Source organism: Tympanuchus pallidicinctus, unplaced genomic scaffold (assembly GCF_026119805.1).
Source record: "Tympanuchus pallidicinctus isolate F22 unplaced genomic scaffold, pur_lepc_1.0 scaffold9, whole genome shotgun sequence".
In the NCBI taxonomy this organism is placed as follows: Eukaryota; Metazoa; Chordata; class Aves; order Galliformes; family Phasianidae; genus Tympanuchus; species Tympanuchus pallidicinctus.
This window is the reverse complement of record NW_026294813.1, coordinates 23,245,734-23,263,645: the sequence shown is the minus strand read 5'-3', so window position 1 is coordinate 23,263,645 and position 17,912 is coordinate 23,245,734. Positions and strand designations below refer to the sequence as shown.

The following is a 17,912-nucleotide window of genomic DNA, read 5'->3' as shown; positions in this document are numbered from 1 at the left end:
TGGCATGATGTTTATGGTTTCAGGGACATTTTAAGGCTTTCATTGTTCTAAGAGGGCCCAGTCATGCTAACACCAATCTTTGCTCTTCTCAGCAGAAGATTTGACCAAAACAGCAATCTTCTGCAGCCTGGTCCGCTTGTGCAAAGCTGGTTAAGCCTGTTCCACAGCACAGACAGCATGCAGCATCCATTGCTTTAGATGCTGCCTGGAATTCTTGGGAACTCCTTCTTCCAAAAGTCAGGTGCCACTCAGAGGGGTCTCTTGTGGTTTTATCTCTTTTCTAATGGTTTTTTAAACTTAGTGAGTTGTTTGCGTATGTAACAATACAGGAGGAATCCAGATTGAGACTGATGTATGCAGGTTCTCCGTTAGAGAATTTGTTTACCTTTGGCTTATGTTCACAAAAAATAGACTCAAGGAAAATGGGGTAAAAACTGTATGTTTGCACTTCCATCTTTGATATAACATCAAAAAGTGTGTGTATATATATAATATATATTTCTTACGACATTTACAAAGCTGAACTTACATGCTCTGGCAAAAAAAAGAAAAATCTTGTTACTCATTACTAGAACACTGCATTTTAAAGTAAGATCCAAGGAAGGTGGAGGCACTGTATGTGGAGGTGGAGTTTGCTATATGATTTTTAACTCCCTTTTTCACCCACGGGCACTTCTTTGCAGCTGTCTATGATGTGAGTCACCATTATCTCTGGCAGCTCTTTGAGTGCAGCCCTGCTAAACGGCTTGTGGTGCCAGCTGAGGTGTGAGCCTTCCTTTGGAAAAGAAAATAAATTAAAAAAAAATGGGAGGAGAATGGGAGGCCCGTAAAATGGGTCTCAGTACAGAGAGGTGAAATTTTTACTTACGTGCAGAGGATTGCAAGTTTTGCGTTTTGGTGAAGTGTAAGGTAAGGATTTCTCTTCCTCCCGAAAACAGAACTATCTTTAATGTAGCACGGGTATCAGTTCTGGCTTTGCTTTAGTCACAGTACAAGAGCCTTCTGCATGACTGTGAGAACAAAATCTGCCTTATTTCTCTTTTAGAAAACCTCCTGAAACATTTTAGTTGTATTTAGAAAGTATGTGCAGAAAGATGAACCCCCCCCTCCCCCCGAAAGCATCAAAAAAAGAACAGCTAATATGTGTGGAAGCATCTTCTGTAGTTATTTTCTATATGTCCTTGTACTTCTCTCTCCTTAAGGTGGCAGGAATAGAAAAATCCATCGGGGAAAATGGTTACGGGGATGAAAGTGATAGAAACTCTTAAAGATACTATTTTCTACAAGATTCAGTTTTCACTACTCTTCACATAACTTTGCTAAAAGTATTTAATTCCTCTCCTAACCTTGTTTAATAGTGTGGATTTTGAACTTTGGTCTATCGTCTGTCTAAATCTCAAAATCACCATGCAAAAGGTAGAGATCTTTTAAGATTGTTTCTTGCTGTCCTACTTGTGTGCACAGTGTTGTCTCTAAGTGTTTTTACATGTTCCTGCAAAGCATTTTTCCAGGAACTTCCTTCCTCTTGCCAGATGCAATCAGCAGTTGGTGTTGGGGATGAAGGCTGCTCACCTGGCTTCTGGATTTCTGTGAGGAGAATAGCTTTGAAGACTGCATTTTACTGATCTAAATTTGTAAATTATTTTTGAAGGTTTATTGCCTATGAAGGTGTATTTGTAATAGAATGTGGGGACTGCAGCCTACAAAAAGTTGATCTGGGTGTCCTCTTGGAGTCAGTGGCTTCGTGCAGAATGCCGAGCTGCTGTGGGTTGGGATTATCCTGGTAGTTTTGTGGATCCAGTTCTGCACATGTAGCATGTGTATCTTGAGGTGTTTGTAGCAGATGACGTTCATGGTTGTTAGCACTAAAGTTTTGTATGGCACAGCTTTTGAAATATTGAGCCTGTCCCCAAGGAAGCTCTCTCAATACCCTTCAGTCCTACCAGGTTAAAAGAGCAGTTCTGGAGAAACACATGGCAGCCTTCAGCCACATCCCAAGCTGGTGCTGTCTGCTCAGCAAGAACATCTTATGGCTTTTTTAGCTGCTTTCAAGGCACAAATCTCAGTATAACATGGAGTCCTAAGTTTGCTTTCTCTTGAGTAATTGGAATGATGTTTTTGTGCCAGTGCTTGCATTTTCTACTGTTCACAAAGTCCTAGTGAGAATAAATACCAGCCACTTTTGGGACTGGGGAAACAGATGTGCATGCAAAAAGAAAAACAACAACAGAACCTGACAGGTGAGTTCTTGCAAGTCTAATTGTGCTGGTGTCCCTCCCATCATACCTGTGTGTTTTGTTTGCCCTGTCTTCTATCCCTCGTGCATGGAAGGTGGCAGACTGGTTTGGTCCCCTTGTCCCCTGTAGGGAGGGGGTGAGTATAGTGAATAGTGTGCAATGCTCTCCAGTGGTGCTGCAACTGCCTAGGACATCAGCTGCTCCAAATGCATACTGCTTATGCTCCTCTCTTCAGATGTGGCCGAGGTTTAGTTCAGTTGTAGGCCTTCTGTGCTGCATTATTGTATGGCCAAGTGTAACTCGTGGGAGCCAGCTGTGGCAGTGGCTGCCCTGCCAACGGCAGAGGTGCTTTAGAGCTTCAGCCTGTTGCAGGAGGGTGGGTGGTGTGTGCTTCATTCTTCCTGCAAAGGGATGTGAAGGATTCTGCTGGCAAGTCCCAAAGTGTCTCAGGAAGGATTTTATGTCTTCCTATCACTGGGCACTGAAGGAGAGAAAGTAGGTTTGGTGGGGCTCAGCGACTGGGAGAAGAAATGGGGTGAGTTCTGACTAACAGCCAGATAGATGGCCTATTATGACCTTAGAAAGGTTGGAATTTGGACCTGCTTCCAACCTTTTCTGCTTTTAAGCTTGAAGATGTTAGTATTTTTCTATACATGATTACATGGGATGATAATTAGTAAGATAGATAGATGGCCCATTATGACCTGAGAAAAGTTGGAATTTGGACCTGCTTCCAAGAAAAAAAGCCTTTTCAGCTTTTAAGCTTGAAGATGTTAGTAATTTTCTATACATGATTACATGGGATGATAATTAGTTCCTTACAAGTATGTGCAACAGAGCTGGGAAAAGGGTAGCACAAGTGGAAGGTTTACAGAAGCTAAATCATCAGCTTGTTCAGGACCTGATTCCTTTGGAAGAAGGCAGCTGTTTTGGAGGGTGGAGTTTGCCTCCATGTGAGAAGCTTGGCATGCGCTTGCATAACAAGTGAAACTAAATGTTATACTTGGGGAGGCGTTTTCATGTTTTTCAGCAAAAATAGAGCAGTGCGGGGCTCTGTAGTTGCATTGTTCTTTCATGTATGCCTGTGCTCTCCACCTCCTTCTGGGCCTTAAAATGAAGAAATAATTAATTGGATCGCTGGCAAAGGATTCTTTGAGACCTGCTTTCAAAGCTGTTTCAAGAACAAACAGTAGATTTGATTGCAGACTAGGTAAAGGAATAACAAACTGGTCATAGGCACCAGTACTGCATACTCTGAAATAATGCCATTTCTAGGGGGTGTTGGTCAGTGCTGTCAGGTGTCCTCTTTTTGGTTGTGCCTTTTCAAGCTGAAATTGTAATGAGAAATGATAATTATAAATCTACACTTGTCTGAGATTTAAGAGAATGCCAGACAATGGGAGCTGGTGAAAAGATGACAAATGGGTAATTCCAAATGTGTGTGCGACTTTGGAAGGCCAGGAAAAGCATTTAAGATGTTTCAGATGTCTCCTGCCAAACCCACTTTGCTCTGCCTTGTGATTGTGATTAACATAACATCGTGTACACAGCTAATTATCTCAGGATTCCGGTTTATTCTCTAAGAATTGTGACCAGCTGCAAAACGCTGCTGATCTGGGCAGGTATTGACATTTTCCTTAGGTTTAGGCAAATCACATTAAGATAGATTGCTTTTAACCATTTTGGGACTTCTGTAAAAGGGAATATTTATAGATGAGTGACTAAGGAATCAACTCCCATTCATCTCTGGTCACTGTGAACATTGTGACTGGGCTCATTTCTTTTTTTTGTACAAAATCTTTCTTGGATCCTTGAATGCCTGATAGCACACACTGAGTATATCCGCTGGTATTGGTGTTATTAGTGGGTGATGGCATTGTAGAAGAAATTCAGAGCATTGATACTGCCTGCAAGGATATCTGTGCCAGTCACCTTCCCTGCTGCTGGTGGTTCCTCTGCCTTTTGCTGCTGTTGTATTTTATGACAAATGAATCTGATGTTGGCACTTGACGTAATTTCTTTAGCACCATCTGGGAAGGAGTCCTATAGCAGGTAAAATAAACTTGCATGTACTTCCTCCCCTCCCCCTTTATCTCCTTTATAAAAATGGCTTCTCTTTTGTTAAGACGCATCATTTATGAACGGCGTATTGCAGCATCACTCTTTGTTCCACTAAATGCAGGTTCATTATGCCCAACGGTTATAATGGGCTGTCTCATTAATGGGGAGCCTCCTGGTTGTGGTGACCTTGCTTGCATTCTGTGGCTTTCAGTGTTGATTCCTCATCTTTGTTGTTGTTCCTGGTGCTGTAACCCTTCCATTTGAAAGCTGGCCATGTCAAATCAGGAGAGGCTGTCTATAGGAGCTGCCATCTGCATTGTCCCCAGGCTTCTGTTCCATTTCCTGAATCCACTTCCAGTCTTTACAGTAATGCTACCGGAGCACCATTGTGCATTTTCATTTAGATGCTAACTACGTTAATAGCTTTCAACAGCTTTCCCAAAGTCTGTGATTTTGTTCAATTTATCATGTAGCTGACTTCATTAAGTTTGCCTTTTAGCACTGATACTGCTTTAAATAAAAATCCACGCAGACTAATTTTTATGCTATTACATTGCTGCATTTATTCATTGGGCCTCCTACCTTCTCTCAGCACAAACTCTGTACTTTGTCTGAAAACGACTTCCACGGGAATTTTCTGAAGCAAATTATGGAACTGTTATTAACTCAAACATACCTGCCAGATGTGTGATGTCATCGGCACAACCTGGAGGGCTTATTTCTACTCATCTAGTGCCATGCTCTTAAATTTATGTAGAATTCAGTTTTAAAACCTGATGCAAACCAGTAGTGATTCAAGCCAGAGACTGATGCTTACACCGGATTGTGGAATGACATACTTTCTTAGCAACTTATTTTTAGAGCACAATGGAAACTCTCATAAATCACTTTTTTATAATTGTGGTTACCAGGAGTGCCATACAGGGTGTTTTGTAGTGCTATAATAAGAATTAACTTTCTCCCATATGAAAATCAAGGAAATACTTCTTTTTTTTTTTAAATCCCCTGCTTCCCCCCTTCCCTTTTCAGGAGGGATTCTTCCTTAGAGTTGGAAGGGACCTTTGAAGGTCCCTTTGTATCCCTCCATTTCAGGGTGACAGTAGCTGGCCCATACAACTTTGCACAGTTTTTAGTATGCTTGCTGTGCATAGAGGTTCCCTGTACCCCACATGGTTGTTTTTTGTCAGCAGTCTCTGCAGGTGTCTCATTTTTGTATTTTCTGTGATCCACATAACCAGGACTGTGTCTCCTTAGTGCCTCTACAAATACTGCTGTTACACAGAAGTCTGCTATTTCCTCATCTCCACGTATATTTCATTCCAATTTGCTTGTCACAGTACCTGTGAACAGATCAGGTGCCATATTTGTCCTCGTGCAGATTTTCCTTGAACAGTTTTGCAGATCTTCATGTTGTTGTCTAATGAATCTCGTCTGTCAGTAGCAGTTGTGCTTTGCAAAGGTGACACTCACCTAGAATATCACATACATTATTTGCTTTTAGGTCGGACTGTACGCAGTGCATTTTGCTACTGTAAAGTTCCTTCAGTTTTTGCTTCTGTAGCAACTTTGACATTTTGTCTGTTCTTAGGGATTCTATTTATATTTTGTTTCATTACTGCGGTTATGTAAGTGACTGTGGATCTACTTCTTTCCTTGCTTTCCCATTCTTTGATTTCTTCACCTCTTTGCTTGGTGTTACTACATCAGCTCTCCAAGAAGAGAGAGGAACACACTGAGGTGGTAGAATGGTTTCCTTTTTTCCCATTTTGACTGAATAGAGTGCATGCTTGCTAGTAATGACTTAGTTTCGTAACAGATGCAGAATTATCAGAAACTTGACAAAACAAATTGTTGTGAAGTACTCTTCTTGGATACGAGGATGCAAAAGCAGTTTGTTGGCCAAATGTTTAAAAGATTGTTCGTTTTCCAGTGGAATTTAATTTTAAGAAGTGGAATTCAGATGAAACACATCTAGACATCTAAGCACAAATTAGAATATAAATCACTTTTGGTGGATTTTACTTGGATGTTACCCAGACACAGGTTTCTGGTGGTTCTTCTCTAGTTTTCTGTAACCTACAGAATCACAAAATGGCCAGGGTTGGGAGGGACCTCAAGGATCACGAAGCTCCAACCCCCTGCCACACGCAGGGCCACCAACCTCCACATTTCACAGCAGCCCAGGCTGCCCAGGGCCCCATCCAACCTGGCCTTGAACACCTCCAGGGATGGACGAGGCATCACAGCCTCTCTGGGCAGCTGTTCCAGCACCTCACCACTCTCATAGCAAAGAACTTTGGCTGACACACCTGAAGGCTGTGCTGCCATTCAGTGAGACCTGGACAGGCTGGAGAGCTGGGCAGAAAAAAACCAGATGAGGTTTCACAAAAGCAAATGTAGAGTTTTGCATCTGGGGAGGAAGAATTGCATGCACCAGTACAGGTTGGGGGATGAGCTGCTGGAGGGGAGTCCTGCGGAGAGGGACCTGGGTGTCCTGGTGGACGACAGGTTGGCCATGAGCCAGCAGTGTGCCCTTGTGGCCAAAAAGGCCAATGGCATCCTGGGGTGCATTAAAAAGAGCGTGGCCAGCAGGTCGAGGGAGGTGATCCTCCCCCTCTGCTCTGCCCTGGTGAGGCCTCATCTGGAGCACTGCGTCCAGTTCTGGGCTCCCCAGTACAAAACAGACAGGGATCTCTTGGAAAGAGTCCAGCGGAGGGCCAAAAGATGGTGAGGGGCCTGGAGCATCTCTGCTATGGAGAAAGGCTGAGTGAACTGGGTCTGTTCAGCCTTGAGAAAAGACGACTGAGAGGGGACCTGATTCAGGTCTATAAATATCTGGGGTGTGGGGGGCAGAATGGAGAAGACAGACTCTTTTCAGTGGTGTGTGGAGACAGGACACGGGGAAACGGCTGGAAACTGCAGCATAGGAAGTTCTGCACCAATGTGCACAAGAACTTCTTTACAGTGAGGCGACGGAGCACTGGAACAGGCTGCACAGGGAGGTGGTGGAGTCTCCTTCTCTGGAGATGTTCAAGACCTGCCTGGATGCCTACCTGTGCGACCTGCTGTAGGGAAAATGCTTTGGCAGGGGGGTTGGACTCGATGATCTCTGGAGGTCCCTTCCAACCCCTACAATTCTGTGATTCTGTGAAGTTCCCCCTGACATCCAACCTCAATCTTCCCTCCCTTAACTTCAAACCATTTCCCCTTGTCCAGCTGTTATCTCCCATTTCCAAGAGTTGACTCCCCTCCTGTTTGCAGGCTCCCTTTAGGTACTGAAAGCTGCCATGAGGTCACCCCGCAGCCTTCTTTTCTCCAGGCTGAACAAGCCCAGCTCCCTCAGCCTGTCCTCGTAGGGGAGGTGCCCCAGTCCCCTGATCATCTCTGTGGCTCCTCTGGACCCTCTCCATCAACTCCCTGTCTTTCTTGTACTGGGGGCTCCAGACCTGGACACAGCACTGCAGATGGGGCCTCACAGGAGCAGAGCAGAGGGGGACAATCACCTCCCTGTCCCTGCTGGCCACCCCTCTGCTGATGGAGCCCAGGATGCCATTTGCTTTCCAAGCTGCAATGCACACTGCTGGCTCATGTTCAGCTTTTCATCTATCAGGACCCCCAGGTCCTTCTCTGCAGGGCTGCTCTCAAGGACCGCTCCTTCCAGTCTGTATGGATTCCTGGGATTCCTCCGGCCCAAGTGCAAAACCTTGCACTGTGCTGTGTTGAACCTCATCAGGTTCACGTGTGCCCACCTTTCCAGCCTGTTGAGGTCCCTTGAATGGCATCCCTTCCTTCCACCGTGTCAACCGCACCACTCAGCTTGGTGTCATCATCAAACTTGCTGAGGGTGCACACGATTCCGTCATCGCTCTCACTAATAAAGATGTCAAAGAGCACCGGTCCCAAGACAGAGCCCTGGGGGACACCGCTCGTTACCGGCCTCCACCTGGACACAGAGCCATTGATGACCACCCTCTGTCTGTGGCCTTTCAACCAGTTTCTTATCCATCAAATTCACACCCGTCCAATTTGGAGATAAAGATGTGGTGGGGGACCATGTCCGAGGCCTTGCTCAATCCAGGTAAATGACGTCGGTCACCTTTCCCTTGTCCACCATTGCCGTCCCTCCATCATAGAAGGCCACCAGGTTGGTCAAGCATGACCTTCCCCTGGTGAAGCTGTGCTGGCTGTCTTGGATCACACACCTATTCCTCGTGTGATCAAGCATGTCATCCAGGAGGATCTGTTCATGATCTTCCCAGGCACAGAGATGAGACTCACTGGCCTGTGGTTCCCTGGTTCCTCCTTGCTCTCTTTCTTGTAAATGGCAGTGATGTGACTCTTCCTCCAGTCATCTGGGACTGGATCTGGGACTTACCCTTTTGGTAAGATTAATGTTGAGTTGGACAGGGCTTCGTTCATGTCCTTGCTCTGTTAACAGAGCTCTGCTTCTGCCGTCTTTTCAGAGAAATGAGGCCAAACTGCAATCTGAGCCAGATATGAGTAACAAGTTTTAACTGTTCGATTTATTTATTTATAGGCTTCCAAATGCAAGAAGTTAGATATTAGATATATTCGAGTCAACAAGAGATGATGTAACTGCAACGAATTGCTTAACTGTATTTATGACTGTTGCAAACTCTCTTGCATTCCCTGAGAAGTTTGCAGAAGAATGTTCACAATGCTGTGGGGTTGGCTTGCTGAAGCATGCAGTGCAGAGGAGCTAAATGTAATTACCAGTGTTTGGGAGCCAGGGAGTGGCCCCCAAACTGGAAGAAGAAGGAAAAAAAAGGGCTATATATACTGGATTAAGGGACAAATCTGCAGTACGATGATGCAGACTACTTCGATATTTTTTGTCTGATGTATTAATTAAAAGAAAATTTAGCCGGTTCATTGAGCACCCATGTACTTTTAAATATCCAATTTTCACATTTTAGCATTTTCTGCATGGAAGACCATCTAAGCTAATGAGTCTTGTATGTGGCGTGACGTGCAAGCTTACAATTGGGGCAAGAACTCTGTTAATTTCAGCTTCTGCTGCAATACCAAATGCAGAGATCTTCAGATGTTGGTTGAGGGGAACAGGAACAGCCCACTTGTGTGTTTTTTTTTTAATAACGGACTCTGGGATCAGCAAGTGGTAACACATGTGCTTGGCTACAACCGTAGGACCATAACGTACACAGGTGTATCTCAGTGTTTTGTTGAGAGTTCTTTTGCCAAAAAGCATTACCAGGCCCCTGTGGCGAAGTATGGATGTTTGGGAAATAACTGCTGTGTTTTGGTTGTGCATTCAGCTGCTTGAGCTGGCTTAATTCAGGTCATGGGAGCTACCTGACAACACTGTGAGTTTCTTTCTGTCCATGCTGCCCACTGGTGCATAAAATGCACCTGGTAGAACGTCACAGGGAAAACTGCTCAGCTCAAAGCGAGAGACCAGATAGTGCACTGCTTTGTGCAGTAACTGACACACATTGTCTTCAGCCATGACTCGTACATGTTCTTGTCTTCTGAAAGTGCACTGTTCAGCACATCTGCCATCCAGACCTGATGGATAATCTCAAATTGTAAAGCAAAGTGAGTTTAGTTGGGAAAAAGCTGGGTACACCATGTTAGGCTTGGGGTTGATTCTGTTTTGGTTGAATCTGCTTGATCTATGTCTTGTTTTTCAGTTTATGGTAAACAAGGTCTCAATTGTAAGCGTATTCTTTTACAGTGCTCTGGTGTATCTACAATACTACCCCTCCTGCCTCCCCAGCATTACCAGCAATATTTTCCAAACACTCATCTGACAAATGCCATGCAACACAAAGAGCCAGGCAGAGGGGACTAGAGCTGCCCAGCCATAATGGTGCTCGCAGCTCTCTCTCCTGAAATGCACATTGTCCCATCAGTCTGCTGCCAGCCTCACTCAGCACTTCCTCCATTGCAGAAATGGTTTTACAGATCCACCTGGGAGCCACGCAGCATTCTGCTGTCAGGTCTGTGTATCAGTGGTGATCAGTGGACTGTGGTTTTAAACAATCACCAAAAATACCGCTGGTCTACTTAGATAAATAATTTAACAGTATGAATTTAGATAAAACTATTGCCTCTTCTTGCTTTAGGTACTGCACACTGACAGCCACTAATCTGTAGGGTCAAATGCTTCCATAGAGCCTGAAACAGTTTCTAGTAGTCGTTCAAATGTTATAATAATAAACCATACAGACAACATGAGGTCTGTTGGTGTGTGTGCCACAGTGGCTTACTCTCAAGTGCTCTGCTTCATCTTCAGTGCTGTCCCACTGCAAAATGAAATTCCTGGTCAGAGAGCAGATTGGCGATGGATGTATGTGGAACTGTCCTCAGCCTTGTTTTGAAATTGCTGTGTGAACAGCCTAGATACCCTTCCTTAGGGGTCCGTGCACCTGAGACTAGTCCTGTGACAAAGGCACTTAGAGTTTTACATAGTTGGCTCTCCTCCTTTTGGGCAGATAAAGTCAGTTTAGAGATATGCCTGGGCTCCTCAGCCTGATTCCATTCCTGTGGGCAGCTGTTCTGTGCTGGGAAGGGTCTGCAGGTGGGAGAGGGGTTGGCTGCAGCTGCCATGAATTTGGGAAATGGGAAATGTATCTTCCTGAAGACCAGTTTCAGCGTATTACTTTCTGCACTGGTTCTTTTTTTTTCCTGCTCAGTGAATATGTTTCAATTTAATGGCAGTCATTTCACAGTAATGAGAAAATGTGCATCTGCGTGTGGAAGCAGTAGTTGCACTGAAGGTTTTACAGTCTGCATTAAAACACATAGTTGGGAAACCTTAGGGCTGGACAAGTTGCTACTGACTGTGTTTTTTACATAGTAATTTTAGGTATAATTCCAGTGACTTCACCACAGCAAAAATGTGTATTTTTTCTCAGAAGTGGGGAAATGGATTTGTTTGTGCAGAGGCACCCAGACCTCTGCCTATACCCAATACAGTACAATATATATGCAGTGCCTATGTGACATTGACTGATGACTTCTACAGGATACTCTGTGTGTCATCAGAAAAACAGCTTCCTCTCTCCAGAAGGACATTTGCACTTTAATCACTGAAAAATCTTTCACAGAAGGTGAGGTTTTCCACTTAGAGGACTGAAATTCCCATTGCTATGACTGCATAGAGTGCTGGCTCTTTGTTCCACTAGAGCTGCATTCCTTATGAGCATTGCCTCTCCAATCCATCCAGTACTCTTCTGAAGTCCTCTTTTGTTCCTAGGAGCAGTAATGAAGAATTTCATCATTAAAGATGGTTTTGTTTTGAGCTTTATGATAATAATGAAGATAACATAGGAAGAAGAGTTCTGTTCTTTTTCCCACACACAGTCCATGTCTGTTTTTATTTTGGTAGACCTTTCTTTTATTCACAATCTGTAGATGACTTTTTCCCAAAGAAAAGATGTCATGGTTTTCACCAGATGTTCCTCCAGAGGGTGTTCACAGTGCTCTTCTGATGATTTTCTTACTCTTCAGCACTGAAGGACGAGAGTAACCTGGAGCTTATGGGGTGAATATGTTTACTTCTCCAGTTTTGTTACTGGAGATCAAGATGAGAATGCGTTTATGAGCTGTTAATGGCCATGATGCTTTTCTTGCATCACTCCCCATCTACAGTTCAGTGACAGCACAGTCTGGAACATACAAACCCAATAGTTGCTGCTGGGTTTCCAGCAGTAGGAGTTGGGTGTTTGGCTGGATGCTGTTAGCCCTGATCTCTAAAAGCTGGAAAGCACATGATTTGCTAAGATGAATGCCTGCTTCGTATTGCTCTGTGCAGTATGCAATTTTGCCAGTAAATATAGGCAGCACAGTAGGTTAAGAATTCAGAGTAGCATTAGCATTTCTTGGTAATCACTGTGATGCTTTGTTTTCTCTCAGACCTTGGTGCTTGATGATTAATTTAATTGCAGGGTACGTAGATGCACTTATGTGCATGAACAGACACGATAATCAATCCATCGTGACACCTCGTCTATTGCTTGCATTGTTTTCATCCTACCGTATAATTTTATTTTGCAAGTAAGTTAAGCAGCCAGTATAATGAACACTCAGTCGCTGATTATTTTTTATTAATACTGTCCCAAAATTAATGTTACAAACTCTCAGAACTGTAGGCAGAGAGCTCCCAGTGTCTGTACCAGCAGGAGGGGTTCCTGTTCACATCACTCCTTACTGGTGGCTGCTGTCTCCCTGCTGATTATGGAGCATGGGCTGGAGGGGCAGTGATGCAGTGCAGTGATGGTGATAGGCCATGGAGGGTGGTTGATGGCAAGCTCCTTCTGTGGCACAGCTGTGAAAGGTGTCTGCAGAGTGTGTGGAAACACTTCCTAGAGACGTTTCAGTAAAAAACACTTCCACTAAAGATGCTCAGTTATTCAGTTAAGGGAAAAATTTGTATTGAGATGTTTAGACTGAAAGTATATTTGGCTGTAAAAGTATTTTCCCACTGAATGCTATCTTCTTTTGCAGTGACCCCTACGTGAAACTTTCCTTGTATGTAGCAGATGAGAACAGAGAACTTGCCCTGGTGCAGACAAAAACTATTAAAAAGGTATGTGTATACTTTATTTCTTTGCTTTGGAAACGTTAAGAATATCAGAACAAGCTTCTATAATATAGTACAACTCTTACTTAAGTTGTTATGTACATGTATCTAAACTTAATGCACTTTTCCTTCACACCAAAATGGGAAAATAAGTGCAAGCATATGTTCAGTATGTGTAATGTGTCTGTTTGAAAAACAAACAAAAACCAACACCAAATATGTTGCATATTCTCCAAAGCTTGGCTTACCGACTCTCATGTACATCATTCCCATTTCTTTTATCGAAGTCCTGTTTTCATGAAAAGCATTTGAAATAAAAAACCAAGATGCTCTGGTCATCATTTATTTGACTTCTGGCAAAAAGACCATTCTTTAAATGTCCTCTTCCAAAATTTCAGTCTTCCAAATATTTGCACGGGGATTTAAAATAACCAAATGAGAGGTGATGGTCAGAAAAGTGTGGAAATGTACTGAAAATGCATTTTTTTTCTTCATTTCCTTTGAAATGAAGCAGAGACAGAAATGCCCTAAAATTTTAAAAAGTGTTTTTTGTAAATAAAGTTTATTGGTAATAATAGCAGAGAGGAATGAATTCACAACCTTTATGAAAAGTAAGAGGAAAACAGTGACTTGCATTTTTATGAAGATGCTTGGGATGGGCAGTGATTCAATTTAAGTTATTACTGCAAAGCAGAATAGAGAGGAAGATTTTGTCACCCAAATAGCAAAATGTCTGGATCTTACACCTCCATCAAGGAAGTGCCATTTACAGTCGCTGCTGAGACACCCTGCATCCCACAAAGGGCTCAGTTGGAGCTTTTCACAGAGCTCAGGACATGCATCGTGTCAGAAGGTGAAAGTTTTCAGGCTTCCAGTTTAAGATTGTTTCATAATAACTTTTAAACATGCTCCTTTTAAAGACTTCCTTATAATGCTTTACTCACTACTCATAGCCTATCTAGCTTTGTTTTGTTTAAAGTTTAAACATACAGAATTGTGAGAACATAATTTTTTTCTGAAAAGCAGCTGTACCTATTTACTTAATACAGCAACAATGTGGACTGTGCTTTTTTTTTCCTCATTAGGGGCGAAAGATTTATTGCCACTTCTGTATACAAATGTGGGAAGTTTTCTTGCGATATTCTTATCTCATTTTGGTAGCTTGTGCCTGTTGTTGTGCCATTTCCTGGAGCGTGTTTGCACAGAATTGATTCTGTTTGTGGAGTCATATTGATGGAAAATACTTAGGTCACTTTCAGGCTATATAATACCTGACTGTTTTACCTGTGATATAATAATAATCATCATGTTCTTGCTGGAATGCAAGATTGACTGTTTACTACAAAACAACTGTGTTCACCAGAAACTCTGACATCAGTACACCTGTATCTGTGTACCGCAAAGGTTAGATGAAAAGAATAAATAGGTGCGGGTGAAGGTTTCTTCTCGTCTTCAGACTTTGCTCTCAGCAGAGATTTTGGAGCAGTAGTGATACGGACGCAGACCTGACCGGCTGCCACTGAACCACCCGTCTGCACTGCAGAGAATTGGGTGGAAGTCAGAAGTACTGGAGCAGCTTTGCCCTGCAGACAACTCATTAGGCAAGTCCGGTCCTTGCTGCATGTTTTTGTTCTCTTAAAATAGTATGGTAGCTATTGGTAACAGGCAGATGCCTGTAGATGGGAGGGAGATTGTCTTCTTTCATCTTTCCCTTCAATGAAATGAATTTCAGTGTGAGGATGGTGGTCTGGGTGACCTCCAGAGGTCCTTTCCAACCTCAACTATTGCATGACTCAGAAGCATAGGACCGTTAGAGTGGCACTGGAGATGCAAGATGGTCAGAAAGGTGCAGGGATCATTTGGCTTTGGAGAGAGAGCCTTTGTAGCTAGGCTGTGAAGGGACGTGCTGGAGTGGGAGCTGTGGCAGGGATGATACTTAATTTTTTCTTCCTTCTTCTTAGGAAAAGATGGAGATCCCATCCAGGGTTTTAATAAATTCCTGATTCCTTCCAGTAGCAATGTGCTTATTCTCTGGGTGTTATAGCCAAAGCAGATTGCCTTATATCTATTTTTATATCTTTTTTTTCTTACTAGAATAACGCTGCCTTTATTTGGATGGGTGTTTGGATGGGTTGCTGGTGTAAAAGCATGAGTCCTGAAGAGATGGTGTATTTGGCTCCCACGTGTCTGAAAAGTGATGGCTGCAAAACCTTAGTGCAGAGAGTTATGAGTGATTGGAATGAGAGATTGGAAATAAGATTGTAACCTCATTGCTGAGGTGATAACTACCAGCTTTGGGGATCTGTGATAGGCAGGAGAATAGGAAAGCAGCTGAGAAGACCACCATTAACACAAGACGTGGTGAGGATGTGAGAGCACTGCGCTGATTGTGCCGAGGGCAGTGGTGAGCTCATGGGTGTCAGTGCTGCCCTGGGGAGGAGAGAAGGGCACTTGCTCAGCTGCTGCAGAGGTGGGGGTGAGCTGAGGGTGCTCCTGGGATTGCATCTGCCTTTGTTCACCGTTCTTTGTAACCATCACTTACAGCCTTCACTTTCTCAGTCATTTCCCTAATAGAAACGTGAACTCATCTTGCGGAAACTTCTCGTCAGTTGTTTGTTTTGAGCTGCTGAATTTCACCTCGAGTTGTCTGCTCTGTGAGCAGTTCTCTTCCTTTGCAGCTCACAGCTTCTGTTGTTTATTTCATCAACAGCAAACATTGTGGCATGCCTTCATTTTGAGTTAAAACATTGAGCAAAATCATTCCCAGGAGTGATTCTGAAGGACGCTGCCAGTGACCTCCGAGTCCATAACTGGTCTGTTATCATGGTAGTATCTCACTCTTCATCTCATCCTTAATTTTCTACTCATTTTTGCCTCCCTTGGTGTAGGGACTGAGTTCTGTGGCACTGTCCAGCCCTGCAGGAGGGCTGGCAGGAAAGCAGAAGGGTGCACTTTCATCCTCCACCTGTGTGATGCTGGACCTGCTCTTGTGCCAAGCAGGATTCAACTTACACTGCTTCCTCACTCTGCTAAAGTAAAGTTATCAGAGAAAAGGTTCAGATTCATGTGGCACGATGTGGCTGTGTTGCATTTCTGAGGTGTTTTGTTTACTTTTAACCTCCCTCCACACGGTCAGTTCCTCCAACTGCAACACCTGAGCAAAGCCTTGCTTCTTTTGGAGCTTTGCTCCGATTGAAAGCTGGAAAGGCTCTTTGCCTGTTGTTGTAGCAGGACATCTGTTTGCCGTTTGTGGCCTCACAGTCCTGTAAGGTATGGCTTAACATTTTTGTCCCTGGTGCTGTGACTTCACACTTCACTTCTGAAGGTGACGGTGTGGTCTCCTCAATTTGATTGCATTGAGCTTTGAAGGCTTTGTATCAGCTTCGTCTCACCAGATACTTTCGAGCAGATCCCTGTTAGCTCTTCTGCCCTTACCATAAAGTGAAGCTTAATTTCCTCCATCTCCTCTTAAAACTTTATTGCTTTGTAGCATCTCTTTGCTCTATATTTATATGGTTGAAAAACCCTCCTGGTGTTTGTTCTAATATCCCATGGAAGATCTAACTCAGCTTGACTCCTGGCAGTTCTTTATCTCTGCAATACTTGCCCTTTTTAGGACGTAGCTCTTTGCTGGTGAGTCTTTTTGTTGTTGTTTCCCTGCTAATATCCTTTATGAAGCAGTTATTCACCCATTTATTTCTGGAGGCTTTCTGTACAAATGTTTTTCTCCTCGGCTGTGATTCCAGCTCTTGTATTTTCTGGCTCAACCTATCAATTGTTGGATTAGTGAAGGTGAAAGCAATTTCTAATAGTCACCTGCTTGTTTACTAAAAATTGTGCTGCCTAATACATCATTATTTCCTGAAATTGGTAATTGTGGTTAAGCAGTACTCAGAATTAATGCGTTATTGATTAGCAGTAATGCTCTTAATTCTAGTTGCCAGATTAGATGAGAAGTTTCCCTTGCCAAGAACAACTGCAGTGAACGAATGCAAATTTAAAACATTGTATTTGTTTTATTTATTGCTTCATTGCTTTAGTGAATGCATTTTTGCTCTTTATGGCGCAGAAGCAGGAAACTTCTCTCTCTCCCTTACCCCGTCCTCTAATAGCTGGACTTTTTTTCATTAAATGATTTCTTTATTTCTGTAGATTTTCTAGGAGGCAGTTTTCAAATCTCAGTATTTGAACTCACAGATTCTTAATTGTGTATCTGCTGGGTTGAGATTCAGCCCAAACTCAAGGGGAAAGGCAGGTTGTGGGCTGTCAGCACTGCGACCATGGGTGCGTGTGGGACACGCGGCAGGGCAGTGGTGCACATTGAGCCCCTGTGTGCTGGGTAATTGCACTGCATCCGTGCTAAGGAGTTCTGGATGAACGGCCCGATTGCCTTCTCTGCTCCAACAAACCTCTGGTGGGTAGAGCCATGTACACCCCAGCAGCTCTTCTGCTTAAGCTCTGCTGTGGAAGGGACCAAGGGAACATTTCAGCAGGGAAACAAAACCTGGGGACAGACCATGCTCGATTTCCAACTTAGCCAGATTTGAAGTATGGCAGTTATCAGTGTTCCTACTTTGAATTTTTTATCAGCTTATGGTTTTATGCTGGAGCTCCCTTCAGGTTGCAAATGGAACACCATTTATTCTGTGGGTTTTATTTGGATCATTAGAGCAAAATTATAATCCTCTTCAAGCCTGGGGGCAATTAGGAAGAGTATGGTGTCTGTTTGGAGGCAGTAACCTTCCCTTTTGTTCATTCTCCTTTTTAAGAGACCCCAACACTGCCCAGAGCTGTGGGTGCCCCATCCCTGGAGGTGCCCAAGGTCGTGGATAGGCCCTGGGCAGCCCTGAGCTGAGGAGCAGCCAGCCCACGGCAGGGGGGTCCCATTCTGTGAATATGATTCATTTATACTTACCATCTATTTTCAGTTCTTCTGACTCAAATCCCTTCCCACATTTGGTTTATTTAGTAGAGCGGTTCTAAGTCATTTGACAGCAGTGTTGGAGCTATTTTGTTAGGAAACGCTTTTTTTTCCCCTGGTGTTTTCT

General features: G+C 43.6%; 1 protein-coding gene across 3 annotated transcripts in view; it reads left to right on the top strand.

Annotated features, from left to right (window-relative positions):
* The window catches only part of NEDD4L (NEDD4 like E3 ubiquitin protein ligase), a 133,809-nt gene that overhangs the window by 48,384 nt on the left and 67,513 nt on the right, over positions 1–17,912 (top strand). For all 3 annotated transcript variants that reach the window (XM_052670045.1, XM_052670047.1, XM_052670046.1), the window contains exon 3: positions 12,789–12,870. In XM_052670045.1, the coding sequence (XP_052526005.1) occupies positions 12,789–12,870 (82 nt within the window). The remainder of the gene's footprint in view (positions 1–12,788; positions 12,871–17,912) is intronic.